Source organism: Parasteatoda tepidariorum, chromosome 10 (assembly GCF_043381705.1).
Source record: "Parasteatoda tepidariorum isolate YZ-2023 chromosome 10, CAS_Ptep_4.0, whole genome shotgun sequence".
Lineage (NCBI taxonomy): Eukaryota > Metazoa > Arthropoda > Arachnida > Araneae > Theridiidae > Parasteatoda > Parasteatoda tepidariorum.
The window spans coordinates 45,262,718-45,285,276 of NC_092213.1; the positions used below are offsets into that span (position 1 = coordinate 45,262,718).

The window sequence follows — 22,559 nt, forward strand, 5'->3', positions numbered from 1 at the left end:
TTTTCACGAAAATGGACTAAGCACGAAATGCGTCTTAAAACAAGGATGTAGCAAAAATACACCTTTTCAATGTTCAACCCAAATAAAAAAACTAAACGAGGAATTAATTCTTAATTTTACTTATTTATTTAAAGGAATCTAGCTAATTTTTCCTAAAAATGTATTTAATTTCTTGGTTTTTCATTCAGAGCATTTGATACCAAGTATAAGATAATACTCAAAGTCACAGCAAAAATACTGAAATCCATTAACTGAAATCAGAAAAATAATGCATTTTTTTCTTAATTTGAATTGTCTGCTAAATTATATCTTTTGTAAAGTTATTTATTGACAGTTTTGTCTTTAAATTTGTTTTTATCAATTCAAGTTTCCTCAACTAACTCACAAGACTTTTAATAAATCTATTAAGCTAAAACTTGACAATATATTGAGAGCAACATGTTGAAAAAATTCATACTAGCACTTGAATATTGGTAAATATTTAATATTTTTCAGGGGTCATAATATTTTTTTATGATAAATTCAAAACATTAATTTTCTGTAATTAAATTGTTTTTTATTTTTCCTTTTGAGTTAGTATGATTTTAAAAAGTCTATATTTGACTGTCTATTAAAATTCATTTCAAGTCTTTAACAAAATTTTATGGATTCAATCGTGCGCATAAGACGTCACTTGTTTTCTACAATTTTAGCTCCAAAGAAATTTTAAACACTAAAAGATTACGTCGAATATGTTAGCAATAGAAAATCATTTTATGATGTATTTTTAGGAATATTTGCAACTCGATATATGGTTGGAAGGTCGGAAGCTAATCGCGTCAGAGCTGTGTCTAGAATAAAAATCTCGCCAATGAATATGCTAAAATCTGTTCTTAGAACCCCTTCTAAAGAAGATTCTAAACACTAAAAGATTACGTCAAATATATTATCAATGTAAAACCATTTTATAATGTATTTTTAGGAATATTTTAAACTCTACAAATGGGTGGAAGCTCGGAATCTGATCGCGTCGAGAATAAAAATTTTGCCAATGAATATGTTAAAAATCATAATCTGTTCTTAGAACTCCTTCTAAAAAAGATTTTAAACACTAAGAGATTACGTCGAATATATTATCAATACAAAACCATTTTAAAATTTACTTTTAGGAATATTTGAAACTTTACAAATGGGTGGAAGCTCGGAAGCTAATCGCGTCTATGTGTCTAGAATAAAATTCTCGCCAATTAATATGTTAAAAATCATAATCTGTTCTTGGAACCCATTCGAAAAAAGATTCTAAACACTAAAAGATTATGTCGAATATATTATGAATACAAAATCATTTTATAATGTATTTTTTAGGAATATTTGAAACTTTACAAATGGTTGGAAGCTTGGATGCTGATCGTGTCTTAGCTGTGTCTAGAATAAAAATCTCGCCAATGAATATGTTAAAAATTATAATTTGTTCTTAGAACCCCTTCTGAAAAAGATTCTAAACACTAAAAGATTACGTCGAATATATTATCAATACAAAACCATTTTATAATGTATTTTTAGGAATATTTGAAACTTTACAAATGGGTGGAAGCTCGGAAGCTAATCGCGTCTATGCTGTGTCTAGAATAAAATTCTCGCCAATTAATATGTTAAAAATCATAATCTGTTCTTGGAACCCATTCTAAAAAAGATTCTAAACACTAAAAGATTATGTCGAATATATTATGAATACAAAATCATTTTATAATGTATTTTTTAGGAATATTTGCAACTCTACAAATGGTTGGAAGCTTGGATGCTGATCGTGTCTTAGCTGTGTCTAGAATAAAAATCTCGCCAATGAATATGTTAAAAATCATAATTTGTTCTTAGAACCCCTTCTGAAAAAGATTCTGAACACTAAAAGATTACGTCGAATATATTATCAATACAAAATCATTTTATAATGTATTTTCAGGAATATTTGCAACTCGACAAATGGTTGGAAGCTCGGAAGCTGATCGTGAATGGTACGTGAAAACAACAATAAAGGAATTAGTCATTTATCTGATCTTCCTCATAATCTTGTGCATTCGTAAGTTTTTTTTCCTTTCTTTTTGTTGTCATTAAAACTATTTTAAGAGTATAATTTATTTTTTTGACTAGACTTCCCATAATAAAAAAATTCTAAGTATTATATAAAGCAGAATAGCAATACTTAGCTCGTGCATTTTAAGGTGGTGTATTAAATTATTAAAAATGGCCCTTCAGGCAGTTCTGATATTACGGAAAATTCGCTGATTAATAATTGCGGTCGAAAAATTGGAGAAGCTGTGAGCTTCAATAAATGTCATTGTTGTCGTTGACCATTAAAAGCCAAGGGGTGCGATTCTCCCTGTTTTCCAGTGGCCCCATCTATGGCCAAGAATTCGCTTCTGCCACACCCATATGTCCCACCCGTTTCTAAAGCAAACACAGTCAGACATCCATTCATTCATCTACAGATCGTAATTTTAACCTGAACCAGAGAACGATCAATATCCAATTCAGTTCCACATGAGATATAATTTGTTATAGGAACATGGAGGATTGATACAATACTGATACAATCTTTTTAAAAACTCAAAACTCAAACCCTTTTATAATTTCTTCATGATATAGGGATTATTATTTTTATTTTTTTTTTAATTTCGCTATTTTTGAATTTCGCCGACTAATTATCATTTTCCTTATACGAATAAAAATAACCGAAATATTATGCAAATTATTATAGTTGGTAGAATATAATCTTAATTACATTTTCAAAATATCATTACTGGTTAGAAACTCGGAACCCCTGGGTACCTTCCATTGAACCCCAGGGATCTCCGAAACATTTTTATAGAAACCACTGCTTTATCAAATTATAATATTTTTCACAGATCAATTTCCCAATATAAGGAATTTAAAGTTAAACATTTCCGTAACTTCTTCAATCGAAACACCAACCTACAATTTTGACTTCGTGATAAATCAAATAAAGAAGACAATCATTACTTTCCACTTTGTTCCTTTACAACTAATCGCATGCAGTATTACTTTCTTAATGTGACTTGTTTTATGCTTCCAGTGACGTTTGGAATGATGAGTCCGAACATGTATTACTTAACTAAAGTAATCAGCGAACTCTTTCTGGAATCGCCTTACGAAGACACACGGAATAACGTGAAGGGATCCACACAAGTAATCGATTTCTGGAGGGCAAGTATTACTTTTCATTTCATTGCTGACTTTCATTTAATTCAAATAAATGATTAATTCTTATGGTGACCCTAGTAACCCCCTTTAATATTAATTAATTACAATTAAAACTATGCGATAATATGCAAGGTTGTTCATAATTCCCTCCGGGGTTTCGAAGCATTATAGTAAAAAAACGAAGACAAATATGGCAAAAAAGAACATATGAAATTATTCCGAAAGTATTCAAGTTTTAATTTAAGCAGTTGCCGGTAGATGGCAGTAACATGTACCACTGAAGCCAGTTGTAGTAAAGAAAAATGGCGTTTACAGGCGGAGGGAATTATGAATAACCCTGTACTTTATTATTAAAAATATATCTAACATAAAAAGTCTCAAACGAGTCTTTCTATAATAATTCATAGCTGAAAAAAAGATTCTCCTATTAATTTTAAGACGTTGAAATTATTCTCTCACACAGATCCATAAAAAATCAATTTTCCAATTAAAAGATTATTTTCTGGAGAAAATGGAAAATAACTCTTAGACATATACTGATTAAAGAAATTTCAAAAATTCCCTATAGTCTGAATGGCAACCTGACCTGTTAAAACGAATCAAGATTGTTAAATTATCCCTTTTGTTTGACGTTTTATTACGTTAAGTATTTTCTTGCAATCCATTCCCTTTCTGAATCCCTGAATAAAAGACGGGACAGATTAATCTTGTGTGGCTTTTTCATGATGTAACTACGATCCGAATGGTCAAACTCCAAGATCATGAATGGGGAAACCTCGTCTTTAAAGAAGTTACTATAAGATGCTAAGTAAAACTTCGAAACCAGCTTGCGTTTCGCCTGTGGAAATTACTTGCTTTATTTTTCTTTTTTCAAATAAGATCTCAAAATCTTATATATATCCTTAATTTAAGAATATTTTTCAAGAATGAAATCAAAATCCATATACTCATTAGGGGGCACGAACTAATATTTAAGCAAAGAAATAAAATAAGATTTAAGTCCTTAGTGAAGCAAAAACGGTAACGATATCAAACAGTGACGAATCATGATTGCTGCCAGTCATGAAGAAGTCGAATCCAAAAATAACAAAGCCCGTTTCACTGTCGGTTGGAGCTGGAAGGCGGAGAAATGTGAGACAATATTAGAATCACCTATTAATCGTTTTCTTTTTTTTAAATCACAATAATTTTATTGTTTCAATCCCGACTCAGCTGCGATTGTTAACATCGATCAGGATTCTCCAAACTATAACTTTTTAGTCGGAGTTTTGTTTCTCATTTATTTATTTATGGGTACATTCTTTTTTTGACAACATTTCTGAAAATACATATTTAGAATGTTTTTCGAAGTTATTTTACCAAGGATGTCGAAGCGACAATTTCATTACCTTTAACTCTAAGCAAAGTTCTTATTTTAAACAATACAAATTATTTCACCGAAAAAAATTGTTTTAGCCGCAAAATATTCAAATATTTTGAGTATTTAAAGAATAGCAATGAAAAATAACTAGTTTGGCGAGATTTTTTCAACGAATTTCCTTTTTTCTAAATGAAAATTATTAGAATCAATAAATAATTTTGAATTCTGCACCTTTTTATAAACTTAAGTCATGCGGTGGTTGAGTATCTTATCAAAAATTAAAAAATTCGATCACAAAAGCATTCTATATTCGAAACAATTATGACGTTTCTTCGAATTGATATTTTGCGTCATTTTTGTGATCATGAAATGTGCGTATATTTCACGAGCAAAACTTTAAGTGTTATGGAATGCTATTACGTATTTACAACAGTTGCGAAAATCAAAACATCATTTGCTAAAAAAACGTCGCTTCATAAAACGAAGGAGCTTTCGAAAAACAACCTAAAGGACGGGACTTGCGAAACATCCTGTATAGACAGGAAGATCATTTTTTGTCCCCATAACATAAGAAAGTCCCATCTCTAAAGAACAAGTAATACAAGAACTAAGGAAAACAAATTTCTTCACCAGCATAAAATTAAGGATACTGTTATAGCAAGCATAAATTTCAATATAACTTATCACTGTATGGAAGAATTTACCCCGACCCGCCCTTATTTAGGGCACACGGGTAAGTAACTTATCACTGTATAAGATTTAGAGATTTTATTTTATTTTACAACTAGCGTTGAACAGCCTACCTAATTCTGAATTTACGACAATCAATGATCAATTCCGTAACCTTGTAATTTTGAACCCAATTCAGATGACAAGGAAGCCTTTTAATTCATCATAATTTTTTCATTTACCAGCGCAAAGTAAAATAAAGTAGGACGCACGAATAACAAATGCATACCGTCGTTTAAGTGTTAACATTTGTGATGTTGAATTTAACGAGGGCTTGAATTTTCTAGTTATACCTTAGTATAATGAAGTACAGGTTTTACAATAATAAACAGAATGTTAACAGAAAATTAATGTTAAATTCTCAAACCATAAGCATTTTTAAGCATTGATGACTCGTCTTTTATTTTTTTCTAATTCCATCTAGTTTGAAAAATATGTATTGCACGATTGCTTGTTTTGGGAAAAGTGGTATGATGATGCTGGAACACCAACAGAAATGGAAGACAGGAATGTCCTTTATGAAAACAGACTTCTTGGTTCCCCACGACTGAGGCAGTTGCGAGTGCGAAACGATTCCTGTGTAGTCCACGACGACTTCAAATCCTCAATATCAGAATGCTACGATGTTTACTCCCCACAAGTCGAAGATAAAAGGTCGTTTGGTGTACTAAATGGAACAGCGTAAGTTCTTCGACATTTTTTTCCGAATTTAGCTTGCAACTTTCTTAGTCTACAAGAAACTACATGAAATTATCGCAAGTAGCTTGCAATTTTTTTAGTCTATAGGAAACTACATGAAATTATCGCAAGTAGCTTGTTATGCAGTTTCAATTTTATAAAACATAGAACGAATTAAATAATTGTTAAGTAACTGAATATATTGAACGTTATTGTTAAGTAGCTGAATATATTGAATAGCTACCCGCGGTTCAAACTGTCCCGGGTATACAACTGGGTTATTGGTGAACTTTGACCGCAAGATGCCCCGGTGAGCACCGATGCTACTGAGAAAGATTATATAAACTCAGTAAAATATGTTACCCTGAAGCAAGTTTAATTAATCTAAGCAGTAATTACCGCCTGCATAATAATCATGCATTAATATAACTTGTAGTTTAAAGAAACAAAGACAAAGCACACTTTCAACTCTTAATTTAGGTTTTAAATTAGCAATTTCTCATCAAGTAATTTTCTTCACTCTAAACTGCTCGTAAGTTCTACTGATAATAACATTTTTAGCTATTAGAGCGTTATCTAGTACGTTTTCTTTAAAGTTCATTATTGTTAACTAATGTGTTCTACAATAAGTATACATTTGTGGCTATAAGCCAAAATTTATCCAGTACCGAACCAGCAGCCAACGTTTTTCAATACAGAACTTTTAGTCATCCAGTTCAGCCGTAAACTGGTGCATATTTTATTAACACTTTATTAACAATTTTATTAATATTTTATTAAATTGACTAAAATATCAAATAACATTTTGTTCCTATTTTCAAAACTTGACAAGAAGTTTAGAATAGTTAGTAACAAATTTTGAGCACAAGAGCCAAAAAAGGCTTTGGCACGCTTAACACTCGGTTAATATTAAAAATTTTGGTTTGCATTACAGGCTTGGAATAAACGTATTTTAACAGGTGTTTGATTACGTTATAAATTAGACTAGTACATTAGACCATTTTTTTAAACATGGAGAGAAAGCCACAAAAATTATGGAATTTGTCATTCAATGATTTAAACAAAAAGTTTGTTAAAATTATCACTTTAGATTTAGTGTTATAATTTAGTACATATTCCTTAATACATATTCCATCAATACATACATCATATTTTATCAGCTGAAGCTGGTAAATTAGATCTAAAAATAAACGAAGATAAAACAGAATTCATGGAAACTTCCCAGGGTACACCTAATCCACAGCCACTTACTGTTAGCAATTACACATTTGAAAGAGTTTCACAGTCCAAATATCTTGGAACCATCATTACTACAAGCAATGATTTCACTATGCAGATAAGCAACAAGCTCGCCATATCAAACGAATGCCATCACGCCTCAAAAACGAACTAAAATCTCTATTTTTAAATTAAAAAACAAAAATTAGCAACTATAAAACACTAATTAGACCTATTCTGCTACATGAGAGTGAACGATGGACAATAACAGAGTTACATGAAAATAATTTATCAATCTTAAAACGGAAAATCTTTTTAAAAAAATATTTGATACAATCCATGAGAATTATAGCTGGATATCCTTGGTCAACTTCGAATTTACCAAAATCACAAGAAATCTAATATCGCTAAAGTCGTAAAATGCACAGGACTATGATTCGGACATTTATACCGATCTGATTATACAAACCCAGTAGAAAAAGCTTACTTTTACCAATCTTACGAAAAACAGAAAACGAAGAAGACCACCAATTAGTTGACTTGCCTGGGTAGAGAATGACTTTCATATAGTAAATAAAGGAAATCGGAAGAGCCTTACTGTGGTTAAGACCAGATGGCAAACACTGTTTTGGACGGCCTTGGCCTATAACAGGCTGCAGTGCCTTACAAGAAAACTTACACAGCTTAAAAATTTAGCAAGTTGCATTATTGCTAAACTTAACTTCGAAAAAGAATAAATAACAATTCCCTGACTTGTTATTGTGTTACAATATTTTTTTCTATCATAAGAATGCAGTTATGATATTTTCCTATCATAATTAGACACTTATGATAATTTTCTATCATAATAAGGTAATTATGCTAATTATGAATAATTATGATATCAATAATAAGCTAATTATGATAGTACTGTTGTTCTCAACTACACAAAAATATTTTGAAATTAGATATATTTATAAATAATTATATTAATTACAGAATTTAGATTCATAAAGTTATCATTTCCAAGTTGTAAGAAAGGTTTAGTTTTGATTTTAATCTTCCAATATATTACTCTCGTATTTATAATATATACACTTATCTTATAATTGAGTTATTACTTGCTCCGTTTTATTGTCCTCAACTAAATAAAGTGAACATCAAATCATCCCAATATACTTTTTACAGAATTTAAAATAAATCTCACTTATGAAGTAAGAAGATGTTTTAAAAACAATAGTAAAGCAAAAAAATCTAATTCAAAAACGTTGCATTTTAACCATGCATTATTGAGTAATTAAATTGAATACACTTGCATCATAACACTGAACATAATTTTTTGATAAGAGTACTCACAGGTAATCTTGGTATCTTTCTGATTTGGCAGCTGTATTTCAAGAGTCTGAATTGATTTTTTCACACCTCTAATCTCACATTCTTTCCTTATTTCTTAGCAAGTATATTCTAATTTCAATCTATCCAAATAGTACTTTACGTTGACTAGTTATCAAATGCTAACTCTCACATGTTTAAATATGATTCCTCTTTCTAAAAATTCTCAGTTTTTTTTTTTTAATTCATCATTAGAATATTAAAGTCTAGCATCAAGTTCAAATGTTCAATCAGCAAATCAAACCACTAGCACACTTTCAGTCTCTTTTATTAATCAAACTTTTAAAGGCTCAGAAATTTTATTTATTTATTTACTGTTACAACAGACATTTGCAAGCTTGTGTGCTCAATTAAGGTTAGACTCTAGTCAAGTCAAACAAGTTTAATCATGTTAACTCGAATTGATGAACTATCAAAGATTTTAATGGAGAATTTGATTTAGCCTGAATCATAACTTTGAATGAACATTATTAGATTGTAATCGCAAACCGGTTCAAAAGGTTCGAAGAAAATCTTCTCAACTTTTCAGTTTCCCCCAATAATTTTTTTTTTCCAACGGGCTTAACTTTTAACTATATTCTTTTAACTTTTAAAATATCAAGTTTAATTTATTTAGTATATAGTCCTTCACACCATTTTGAGCATTTACTCATATTTTCTAATTGGCACTACAAGATGATTACTAACCGGTTATCGTAAGTATTAAAGCTGCTAAATTGGGTCTGTGATGTATAAGCATTTGAAAAAAACGCGAAACAAAAGGTGCTCTCCGAATCTTTTCACTGTAACCGGATAAACTTTACCCATTTTTTTTTAACGGTATAGATTTTAAGCTTTTTAGTGCACTTTATGGCACCCTTTGTTAAAACCAAAAGCTCTATTCCATGGAAGGAGCTGGTTCAAATCTCGCCGTAACCCTAAATGTATCTCGGTAATCTTTAACTTGAACTATCTGTTCTTCGACTGGTCAAGGGCTCAAAAACCTTCGTTTGTAATGATCATGGAAGCCTGTGCATATGAATGAGCAATGATCATATAAAAAAAACTTGATTTAAACAAGAAATGAATAAATAATTAAACTGCTTATGTAATCGATCATTATATACCTTCCTAAGTGAGTGTTTCTGCCTAGCTCGGGACCTGATAAATACAAGTCCAATATTGAAACAGATCAAACGAAATAATCAAACCTTGAATTCGCAACAACCTCTTCTCAATTTGCAATTCGCCATAATCGAAAAACGATCAGTTGTCACAATCCTCTACACAATATACACTTGACATCAAGAAAATGATTTTAAATGAATTATACAGAATCAAACTCACGACCGGGTGAATTTATCTTATTTTTTATTATTATTTGCACTTACATTCGATTCGCTTGTAAGCACCGAGGCACTTCAATAACTTAGAGACCAATATTATTGCATTTGACTGTGCCTTACATTTTTGCATGAATGATTAGAAACTACATGTGCGAATGTTTAGAAACTACATGTGCTAGTGTTAAGGAATTACTCGCTAATGCATTCATTAAAAATGTCCCCTTAAACACAGCCTCTTAGAGACACAAATTTTATTCGGCCCGGGACAAATCTCTTGGCCTTTTACTTAGAACATGAATAACTTGAAGCCTCCGTGACCAGTGAGTATTGCCCTTCCGCCAAATATCCAGAAAAGTGAAGGTAGCAGGTTCGAATCCCGTCATAACCCTGTATGTATCTTTTTGCAGTTCTTCTTTAATTAATGATACCAATCCATTTGATTACTCTTTGTATTGAGCACATAAACCAGCACATGAATGTGAATAAATAAATAAAATAATAATTCAGCTTAATATTGTAAATGTTCGAAAATTTAGTTTAAAAAAATACCTATAAACTGTTAACATTTACAATTAGAATTTAGAGCATTTATAATAGATAAAACAAATAACGGGACTAATCATCCTTTACGTTCATACTGTTCACTATCAATCTAATAACATCTAAAATATCAATAGTGTTATTTTAGTATTGTGAAGAAATTAAGAAAAAGGGTTAACTTCTGATCCAAATTTTAATCTCTTGTTTTATAATTTAATGTAAACCAGAGCACCTCACCGGTCCGAAGGGGCTGGGGTTCGATCCTCGACTCCGCTAAGACCCACAGAGTACATGCGATATACATGATCGTAAAATCTGTGGAATCGAAAGTCCTGTGTTCAGTCACTGAGCAATACCATGGCTACAGTGATCTAGAGAAAATTTCCTTCCCCTTCAGATTTATGTCTAAATGGGGGAAGAGGTCTCACGAATAAGATACCCTCTGCAGAGGATCAAAATTTTGACGGAATCTATTCGGATAATGCGAAGGGATATTTCCAAGTCGTCATCAATAGCCCATTGTGAAGCTCTAGTGCGACGTAAATAAAGTAACAACCTACTGGAGTACGTCAATTTTACGCTGTAAATAAATGAAATGGTTCGGAATTTTTTTTAAAAATTTAAGGCAATTTTGGGAACAGTATTTTTTTTTATCTGGAATCAAGTATTAAAATAGAAAAAAAGAATTTAAAAACTTCGAATATTGATGCTCGAAATTTGTGAAATACAGCGTGAATATTCGTTAATTTTGGGAATTGTGTTTTTCACAACTCTAAGGGATCTTATTTAAATACTTTGCATGATTTCTTTTTAAGCCTTTACATTTAAAAAAATTATATTACAATTTCCTTCCTCATTCAAAAACACATCACTTAATATATATAGAGAGAGAGCAATATGAAAGAAAATCAAAATAAATTGTAACGGGCAAAACCATAACCTTAAGTAGAGAACCTAAACAAGTCTAATGTCTTTTAACAACATGCCCATCTTTTAATTTATTTTGATAATAAAAAAGTTTAATACAGAGTAGTTCAAATTTTTTGCAAAGCAATAAAACCGAATTTAAATTATTTGCACGAAAGGTGTTTTTCTTTAACTCTATGTCTATATAAATTTTACAAATACTGAAAACAAATCAATCTATAGCAGAATTAAGTCTCTTCAATGTTTTTTTTCGCAGGTGGAACTATTTTAGTGAACGTGAACTTGATGGTACCAGTCATTGGGGTTTGTTGGCAACGTATAGCGGTGCAGGATGCTATGCTGATTTAGGAACAAGTTCAAACGAGTCCAAAACAATAATGACATTTTTGAAAGAAAATCTTTGGCTTACAAGAGCAACTCGAGCAGTTTTCTTGGATTTTACAGTCTACAATGCTAATTTAAATTTATTTTGCGTGGCTAAGTAAGTGGATCAAATGATAATCAAGACTCTTTTTAAATTCAGTGTCACTTTGTCCATTTCAGCACACAAAAAATATTAACTGCATACTTCACTGAAGTTTATTCTTTCAAATTTCATTTTCTTAAAATATAATAATAAATTTTCGATATTTTTTATACCAAAAAAAATTTAAGCACGGAAACATTTATAAAAATAAGACATACAAGAAATATGAAGACAAACACTTTTCTGTACTCGTGGAAAACTCTATCTTTAACCTAAATTCTATGTTGACAAAGTTTTGAATCTTCGAGTCGAAACCAAATATTTGCCACCTACTTGCTAATAAACGGACTTGCATACAAAACAAATTTTCTCAATACACCTTACAATTGTCCCTTACACTGCTTTGTTTAGAAAAAATTTTGTGAAATAATCCTACTCTTCGTGGAAACTATTCCCCATTCATCTCCATTGCTTAGGCAACAAAGAACTAGTAACATTCTATAATTTTCCTACCGATTTATGATAAATATTTTTTTCCGTGATTTTATATGAAAGGAAATTTTCCTATAGATTTTTGAGAATATACCTTTATGTTAGCAATGGTATGTTTCAAGAGAAAACAATACCATGTAAAAAAATAAACAAAAATAGTTTTTGTAAAAACAAAATATCAGATTTATGGAATTTACCTAAAAACAATTAGACTTTAAACCCATTTTATCCGAAATCATATTTCTTTAAGTCGGCATGGCGAATATAGTCATTAATAAAAAAAAAGTCACCATTTTGCGAAAAAAAAAGAGAGAAAAATTCTATAGTTTTTAAAATAAAATTATGACGATTTGTAAAATATAAATATTTCTCAAAATTTAAATGAATATGAAAAAGAGAAAAAAATTATAGTATTTACTAAACGAAAATATCATACTTATCTTTCTGTAGATTCCATTATACAACTAATAAAATTTTACAGTATAAGTTACAGTATAAAATTTTACAGTATAATGGTTACGACTTTGGAAATTTAAAAAAATCCTTACGGGTAGGAGAAATATTTTATAAAATTTATTACGCATGTATATGTATCAAAACTAGTGATTATTTCATTTTTGTCTGCGAAATTTTACATAATAACAATAGGTGTCAATTTTAAAAACTTTTAACGAATAAGATAAACATTTTGACGCATGAAGTAAAAACTATGTTAAAATCCTATAAACTACGAAAATAATTGAATTTAAACCTCCTTTTATTTTTAAAGGATTGTATTCGAATTTCCAGCAACAGGCGGAATGATACCGTCTTGGAGCTTCAGGACAGTGAAACTTCTTCGATATGTATCAACAAGTGATTATTTCATTTTCGTATGCGAAATAATATTCACAGTATTTGTTATTTACTATCTCATTGAAGAAATCTTGGAAGTAAGTAATTCAAAGTAAAAATTATTAAAAAATAATAATAATAAATAATTTTAAAAGCATCTTACCTTTTCCCTTAATTTTAAGACAATTTTATGAACAGTTTGAATATTGTATTGTAATAAGTTCTTAAACGATTACGCGATGAGTAAATGCTAAAATCATATTCAAATAATTATTTTAAACTTATACCTAATTATCATTTACTTAGATTAAAAGAATGAAATGCAAGTACTTCAAAGATTTTTTTAACATACAAGACATCTTAGTTCTTTTGGTAAGTATTTTTAAACTTATTAATTTTTGTCTATAAGGTGACAAATAAAAATCATTTTGTCTATTTGTAAGTTACACCTGGTGTATTTCAGAAATATGAATTACAAATCCTGAATTATTGATTATATTTTTTTCCTGAATAATTGTTACAAATTATGAAATATCTTCCCCATAAAGATAAAGATTCAGGAGATTTAAACGCTTAATGAAAGTTTAGTTATCGTTATGAAATTGTAACGAAAAAAATTCAATTTCATGGAGCTTTCCAACCACGAAGGACATTTTTTTTCCAATGCCCACCAATGGAATGGCCTTTCGTCAATACAAGCATGTGACGGCAGATTTGTTGGCTTCTCTTTTAGGGGCACCATATCAGAAGGACCAAAGTTGCTCCCACGGCAAGGACAGAGAATGAAAGAACATCCATGCCTTAGCCGGGATTCGGACCCAGAACCTTTCTGATGCAAGGCCAGTTCCCTGAACCCAACACAGTCCGGTCGGTCACCACGAAGGAAATAATGTTTAAGATTTTAATTTTTAAAAGTTAAAAATGACGATTTCAAACATATATTTCTAAAAAAATGCAACAAAGATTTTGAAAACGGAATTTGCCATCTTATTTTCGGTATTTGTACTTTTTTTAATAATTAATAAAATACCTTTGTCTATTTTTAGGTATCATTTTTATGCATTGGATTTAGCGTCTATCGAAATATGGTCATAGATGGTTTGATAGAAGAATTGCTTAGCAAACCAGACAGCTATCCGAATTTCGAGTATCTTGGATACTGGCAGACGCAATTCAACAACTTAGTGGCATTAACAGTTTTCCTCGCATGGATTAAGATATTCAAGTACATTAGTTTCAACAAAACCATGACACAACTGTCATCTACACTTTCAAGGGTAACTAGAGAATTAAATTAAACATTAAAATTAAAAAACATTTAAAACTATTATAAGTTGTATTTTATTGCAGAGTTAGAAAATGAATAAAAAATAATTATTACAAAAATTAATAATAAAAAATTATATTTAATATTAAACAATAATATTTAAAAATAATAACACGTGATAGTTAGCTCGCTTAACCACACGAATTATAAATATTCGATGACAAAACATACATCTCTTATTACAGTTTTTTACTTAACTTTTTAACCCATTTTTCATGAACTTTTGTCTTATTTTTTGAACAAATTATCAACTTAGTTATAATTATAAATAATTGTTCTTTATAATTAAGAAAAGAAAGTTTTTATAATTGCTATTTCAACTTATTTATAATTGTGATAAACTTTTTCGATAAAATAACGATTCTAAAGTTCACTGCTTATCCTGATTCTACCTAAATCGTCAATTAAAAAGGAATTAGAATGGAGATGGATGTTCTATTAAAATACTAGACTCAAATTCAAAACAAACACGGTTAAAAAAATAATAATAATAATTAAGTCTAAATACTTATCTAAACTTATTTATAGTTCTGAACTTATCTATCTTATTTACAGTTCTCAATATCACTGTTAAGTATCAATGACTGGTGACTAAATGACTGGTCAATTTTAATTGCAAATAATACGAGCACGATTTGAGAAGAAAAAAATTCGCTGTTTTTATGAGAAAAGCAATAAATTTTGAAGAAAAAAATTATTGTGATCAATTAATTCCGACAACCTCATGCAGGTAATAATACTAATAGAGCTTCCCAATGGGCTATTAGCGACGGTCTGGGAAGCATCTCTAAGGATGATCCGAAGACATTACGTCACAATTTTGATCATCTGCAGATGGGACGACCTATGTGGGAAGTCATGCACTTTACGGTAAAACAGTTTACTGAGAGCTGATATAGGACACCCTAAGACTCCTCGCTGACCGACTACTGCCATTGATGTTGGACTTGAGAGAGAGAGAATTGTATCTTGACGATCAATCCACAGTGGGACTTAATCTCGTGCCAAAAAAACAGACTAGTTTTCTATTGATCATTATTGAGTGAATTTAGTGTGCAAAGATGGTGTAATTTAGGTAAGAACGGATATTTTTAGTGTTAGATTTATACTGTCTGAATCATTATGTTGGTAAAACCATGTGAAAGTTGCCGATGAGAACTCAATGTGATTAGACTGGCAAAGAACGTTATTATAATATCCACCTAGTGGTAAAAAATATGAAATACCAATTGCTCTTCTGCAAATTAAAATGCTTCTATTCGCATGTTGAGACGAGAGTTAAGCATGAAAATCATTAAAAACGCTAATTTAATAATCGAAATATGCTTAAAGGTTGGTATGTCTAAATTCAAGTATCATACGTAAGGTCATATGATGGAGAGATTTAAGAATAAAAATCCTAGATACCAGCTTCTATTTCTGTGCATTTGTCAAGTTATTATAGCTTATTTAGAAGTTAGTCAGTATGCTACAATGATTAATATATTCATCGATTTTTTTTCTCTCCATCTTTCAGTGTTCTAAAGATGTTGCTGGGTTTGGTATCATGTTCTTCATTGTATTTTTTGCTTTTGCCCAGCTGGGATACCTACTCTTTGGAACTGTAGTTCGTGATTTCAGTACTTTCGCAAAAGCTGTGTGAGTATACTAGATATTTTTTAAATATAAACTGAGCCATTTAAGCATGTATTTTTTTAACACAAGCTAACTCTTTGTAAATAAAATGGAAATCTCAACAAAAAAAAAATTTCAACCTGTGTTCGTGGGATTTCTTTAATTATGTTTTATAAAATCTTGTATAATTTAAATTTTGATAGCAAATACTAAATTTATATATATGTTATTTACTTATAAAATTCTGCTTTGCGGTTGCATAATTATGTACTAGAATTTCTTTAACGAAAATAAAAATCGAATATCACACGAAACATTTGTTTTTCCATAGCTTGATCTTGGTACTTTATTTACGTCGCAAAATAGGCTATCGCATAATATCTACATAATAGGCCATTGGTATGCTTTGCAACAAGAACAAGCAGTAATAAACATGTAAAAAGAGGTCAAATTAGGACTGCCAAAAAAGCTAGTTCTTTCTAAATTTAGCAACCTTGTCACTTTTTTTATCAATACATATGTAAGTAACTAAAACAAATTTCCACTTCAAACTCACTAGAATTACTTAATTTTTTTTTCCAATGCCCAACTGTGTTAACATCCGTTAATTCAGGCATTTGCAGGACGATTTTGTTAGCCTCCCTTTCACGGCCCCATATTAGGTGGGCCAACGTCGCTCCCGCAAAGAGGACAGATAGTACAGAGAAGGAAAGAACATCCATGCCTTGCTCGGGATTCGAACCCAGAACCTTTCTAATGCAAGGACAGTTCCCTGCTTTCTACACAGGCCGGTCGGCGAATTACTTAATATCATTGATATCTTATAAAATACAACAGATTCGAGCTCAGAAATTATGTAATTTATTTATTTTATTAGAAGCAAAATTATCTGTTTGAAAATATTGCCTCACAAAATTAACTGTAATAAGCAGCTGTATACTTTCTAACCGGAAAGAGCGCAGGTCAAGAGTTCGAGGTTGTTGTCGTTTACATTTATATTGGAAACACCATCCTATGGATGTTGAAAAATAATTATGTTGAGAAATAACATTTGTTCAGAAGCATTATAAACGTATATCTCTCCTCCAACAACAACAACAAAAAATGTAGCTAAAACTTTCGATCTAAAAATAAAAAAATACGCTAAAATAATTTAAAAACAGTTCCTAAATTTAATTAACTAAGTCTTTCCTAGGCTTTATATGAAAAAAAAGATGGATCTTAAAAATTTAAAAATAATTTTCAGTAGTATTTCTATTAATTTATAATAATTGCTTTGTTTAGATTTACATTATTAAGACTTATACTTGGAGACTTCAACTTTTATGAATTAGAAGCTGCCAACAGAATCCTGGGTCCAATATATTTCCTCAGCTACGTTTTCTTCGTTTTCTTTGTCCTGATGGTAAGCTACAATCTGCATATATATATATATATAAAAGAATTTCATTGTCATAATGAAAAGTAACACATGTTTTCTTGTGCAGAATATGTTTTTGGCCATTATCAACGACACATACGCTGAAGTCAAATCAGAAATAGCATCCCAGAAAAATGAATTTGAAATTGCTGATTACTTTAAAAAGGTAAATAGAAGTTTTATATGCCATTAAATTTTACTTTATAACTTAGAAGAATACTTCATCTTTATAATTTAAACTTTGAAGGAAACGAAATGTTCGATTTGTATTCTAAACGAATTTGATAATGTTTTTGTTCTTTTTTAACCAACCACATTATTAAAAAACTTACTCTACTTTAACTTACAAAAGCATTCTGTACATAGTTACAATATGCTTAGAAGACTAAGGTTTATGGTTTTGATTATAGACTTCGTTTTTTTTAGCTCAAATAACATTATTTATTTCATTATAATACATTTATTTTATAGAAAAATTTTGATTTTATAAACTATAAAAATGTGTAACAAAAAATATCGTAAATCTGGGTTACGGGCCCCTTTTTCTAAGCATGTTTTCTTTTAAAATCTCTCGCGATTAAAAACTCATTATCGTTAAACCTAACGTTACATTTTGTTTTGCTGTGCTAAGACTAAAAGACTTTGAAATTTGGATGGCGTGTAAAATATTGAGCAAATTTAACACTCGATAATTAGTTCAAGAAGTATTAACCGTTAAATGTGTAGTAAAAAATACCATGATTGGCCAAAAGTTACTTCAATCATTTTATCGTTTGGTTCGAATAACTCTGACTTACGGTACTTAAACTCGGCAAATCTTTCAAACATGGGTTACTACATCAAATGAAATTTAATCATCAAATGAATTGAAAAATAAAAATACACATTAAGAGTAAAAAAATTAAATATAAATCAGTAAAATATTATTTTGATTTATTAAGTTTGAAGACATATTTAATATATTTACATACTAATTTATAGGGATTCAATAATATGATGGGGAAACTAGGAAAAAGAAACCAACTTCTTGATCTTCAGAATGCGCTGAAACTAGCTGATGCTAACGGTGACAATAAGCTAACTTTCGAAGAAGTTCGTCAGAAACTCAGGCAGTAAGTGATAATATATATTTTATGTGAGTTTAGAAGCTCAAAAAAAAATTCTTTGTTTTATCAGTGAATTTAAAACATTTTGTACTCTCAAAATCGATTATCGTTTTTATATATGAATATTTGTTCGTCCCGGATGAGTTTCTTTAGCATTCACTCGATTGCAGTAATATTTGGTACACTGATAGTTTGAAACACGAGAAAGGTTACTATTCGCTGCAGAAAAATACTCCGAGCTATCTTCTCCGAATCCTTTGAGCAGGGTGTGTGAAAAATCAATCATTGTCTTAGCATTAAGCATTGTCGCAATTTAAACTGCAGACAATAAAAAAAAATTTCAACTATTTTGAGTTTCACTGAGTTTAATACGCGTTTTAAATAATTATTTTTCTTTGGTTTCTTACGTCAGGTAAAGCACAAGTTAAATTTCAGTTTTTAGACATGTGGTGTGTAGAATTTGTAAAGCTGTATGAAAACCCAAGCTTATTGTGTTTACTTTTAAGGCTTTGAATGTTTTTTCTATTAAGTTAATGTAAATCAATGGTAATAAAAACAATTTTAAATTAAAATTGTGCACTAAATGTCAATTCAGCGGAAAAATTGCGAGGATGTGGTAAAATCTCGATTATAGCAGGTTTAGACTCCGCTTAACACGTTGAATGCCACGCTAATTTTACATGGCTTGCCCGTTTGACCAAACGGTAAATAGCTACAAACATAAATGTGCAAATATAAGACAGATTTTACTAGTTTTTTTAAAAGGTTTAGCATGACATATCTGAAAAAAGTAGTGAATTATATAAGCTTGCGAATTGTTCAGATATAGTGGTGGATAAAAATCTACTAAATTGAATTTATTAAAGTAAGAATCACAATTAATAAACTACCACTTGAAAATATTTATTCGCTGCCCGGATCGAGTTGTCATCTCTGTGTATATAAATAAAACTATTTTTGTGTGTTCTATATTGCATTAATTTCTTCAAAGTNTTAGACTCCGCTTAACACGTTGAATGCCACGCTAATTTTACATGGCTTGCCCGTTTGGCCAAACGGTAAATAGCTACAAACATAAATGTGCAAATATAAGACAGATTTTGCTAGTTTTTTTAAAAGGTTTAGCATGACACATCTGAAAAAAGTAGTGAATTATATAAGCTTGCGAATTGTTTAGATATAGTGGTGGTTAAAATTCTACTAAATTGAATTTATTAAAGTAAGAATTACAATTAATAAACTACCACTTGAAAATATTTATTCGCTGCCCGGATCAAGTTGTCATCTCTGTGTATATAAATAAAACTATTTTTGTGTGTTCTATATTGCATTAATTTCTTCAAACCATTTTAGTAACGATAATAGAATTTAAAAAAAAATTAAAAATTTACTCGAATTTTGTGTTTCTAATAATCTTGGCTTCGCCGGTCACCGGTGATCCCCGTGACGCTACGAACAAACTCTGTGCCGGTCACCGGTGACCCCCATGGCATTCAACGTGTAAATAGCATAATTTCCAGTGCGGAGAAATACTGTGTATAGTTATCCTTTCTATTCTTGAGTTGAACGTAAAATCACGTGAAACGATAATAAATTAAAGAAAAAATGGAAATTGTGTACAAGGGAGAATTTCCATGTTAATTTGTAGTAAAGTTAAGAAAATGGTTTTGGAAGTATAATTTAGAATAGAGATAAAATAACGGATCTGTAAAAAAAATTGGAAGTATAATTTAGAATAGAGATAAAATAACGGATTTGTAAAAAACGTTGGAAGTATAATTTAGAATAGAGATAAAATAACGGATCTGTAAAAAAAGTTAGAAGTATAATTTAGAATAGAGATAAAATAACGGATCTGTAAAAAAAGTTATCTTTTCATTGCTAAGTTAGAAGAAAATCGATAGCCATGTTTTTAAAAATAAAAAATAAAAATAAAAAAGTATCTAACAACAATTAACGTAATACAAATTCGTCGGGAAGGACAACGATTGATAAAAAATAAAAAAAGAAATCATAGTCTATATACTAATTCACTGAGAAAATATATAACAGGGTTAAATAAATTAAATAAAATATTAAACGATAATCTTTAAATAAAACGAATTGTTAATTAAATTAATTATGTCTTTCTAAAATTCAGTTATATGATTACAATAATGTAAAAAAAAAAAACGAGAAGGATAATTTTAAGTGTCAGAGAAAATTTGTAATAGGAATAAATTTAGAACAATTATAAGTTTCATAATACAGTTGACAATTAGGCGGATAAATTATACAGTTGGAATAAAAATAGGTATCCGTAGCACTGTATCGCTTTATTCGTCAAGAATGATTATGAAATAATTCTAAATAAATAGTTCCATAGTTTTGTTCTTTTTAAAGATACAAATTTTTGAAACTTAAAATAGTTCCAGAAGGAAAAACTAAAAAATCAAGCATTTTTTATTATTAGAAAAGAATAATTAACTTCGACATCTGCATACTGTTTCCATAAATTTCAATAAAAATATTTAATTTAAATCTATCAAAGTGTGAACAAATATTATTTGCCGCGTTAAATTAATATAATTATGTATCTAAACAATGTAAAATGAAAGGATAACAGATCTTTCCATTTAATCAACTTTTAATTTTATTTTCCAGGCAAAACTTTACTGACATGGAAATTGAGATGCTTTTCGCAAAGTACGATCTTAACAATGATCGTGAATTAGATGCTGATGAAACAAAGATGATGCTAGCCGACTTAGATAACCAGAGACTTGAAATAGATCGTCAAATGCACAACAAATCCGAAAGAAATGATAACTCAAATACTGTCAGCGCAGTTGCTATGGCATCGCTCGTCTCGCAACAAGATTTCAACGGGTGAGAGCACAGAGATGGGGAAAAGAATTTAACTTCTCCCTAAATGGGGAAATTTTTATTTTTAAACTCGAGACATTTTTTTCTGATATCAGTAGTAATAAAAATATATTTCAATATCTATCATGAAAGTTAGCAACATATTTTGTCAAATAATTTATAAACTAACGTTCGTAATTTAAATATATTAATCAAAAGCAAATCGGCATGTTATTTTTATGTTAATCAAATTAGAAATAACTTCTATTCTTTATAAAACTTCTCCCTAAATGGAAAACTTCTATTTTTAAACTTTTGAGAGGGTTTTTTTTTCTGATATCAGTAGCAATAAAAATATATTTCAATAACTATAGTATCATATTTCGTCAAATAACTATATAATCATTTATATACTATTGTTCGTAATTTAAATAATATATTAATCAAAAGCAAATCGGTATGTTATTTTTATATTATTTAAATTATAAATAACTTCGATTCTTTATAAAACTTCTCCTTAAATGGGAAATTTTTATTTTTAAACTTTCGAGAGATTTTTTTACTGATAAAATATATTTCAATAACTATCATAATATATAGTAACATATTTTGCCAAATAACTATACAATCATTTATATACTATCGTTCGTAATTTAAATATATTAATCAAAGGCAAATCGGAATGTTATTTTTATATTAATCAATTTGTAAATAAACGGCGAGGGAAAAAAAACATTCTGCCATATTAAATGAAAAACCAAAAAAAAAGAAGAAAAAAAAATAACATTTGTTTCTTACATTGTAATTATGACTTAAAATATAAATGACTTACTGTTATCAAAAAATAAAAATTCGAAATTTTAAGAAATTATTTTTGAAAAATGTAAAAGATATCGATGTGCGCTTTTTAAGAATGAAAGAAAATAATTTCGTCTTCTCACGAAATCTTTTAATCACTTAAGCAATTAAATTTTCATCGTTTTATTATTATTAAGGGGAAAAAAGGGGATATATACTATTTACAACCTAATACGGAAAAGTTACTAATAATTAAGCATATTTACTTAATGAACAAGCAATAGTTAGTTAATATCACTTTGCTTAGATTTA

At 29.5% G+C, this 22,559-nt stretch overlaps 1 protein-coding gene and 1 long non-coding RNA gene across 2 annotated transcripts in view; one reads left to right on the forward strand and one right to left on the reverse strand.

The window, feature by feature from the left end:
- Nucleotides 1–9,394, reverse strand: part of LOC139426944 (uncharacterized) — a 55,604-nt gene extending 46,210 nt beyond the window's left edge. Inside the window, exon 1 of the long non-coding RNA XR_011638079.1 lies at nt 8,519–9,394. This is a non-coding gene — a long non-coding RNA (uncharacterized lncRNA). The remainder of the gene's footprint in view (nt 1–8,518) is intronic.
- The window catches only part of LOC107444384 (polycystin-2), a 40,965-nt gene that overhangs the window by 11,644 nt on the left and 6,762 nt on the right, over nt 1–22,559 (forward strand). The window contains exons 3-14 of the mRNA XM_016058498.3: nt 1,940–2,056; nt 3,071–3,201; nt 5,712–5,968; nt 11,603–11,827; nt 13,074–13,236; nt 13,445–13,510; nt 14,185–14,415; nt 15,982–16,103; nt 17,364–17,484; nt 17,567–17,665; nt 18,481–18,611; nt 21,249–21,473. Coding sequence (XP_015913984.2) covers nt 1,940–2,056; nt 3,071–3,201; nt 5,712–5,968; nt 11,603–11,827; nt 13,074–13,236; nt 13,445–13,510; nt 14,185–14,415; nt 15,982–16,103; nt 17,364–17,484; nt 17,567–17,665; nt 18,481–18,611; nt 21,249–21,473 — 1,888 coding nt within the window. The remainder of the gene's footprint in view (nt 1–1,939; nt 2,057–3,070; nt 3,202–5,711; nt 5,969–11,602; nt 11,828–13,073; nt 13,237–13,444; nt 13,511–14,184; nt 14,416–15,981; nt 16,104–17,363; nt 17,485–17,566; nt 17,666–18,480; nt 18,612–21,248; nt 21,474–22,559) is intronic.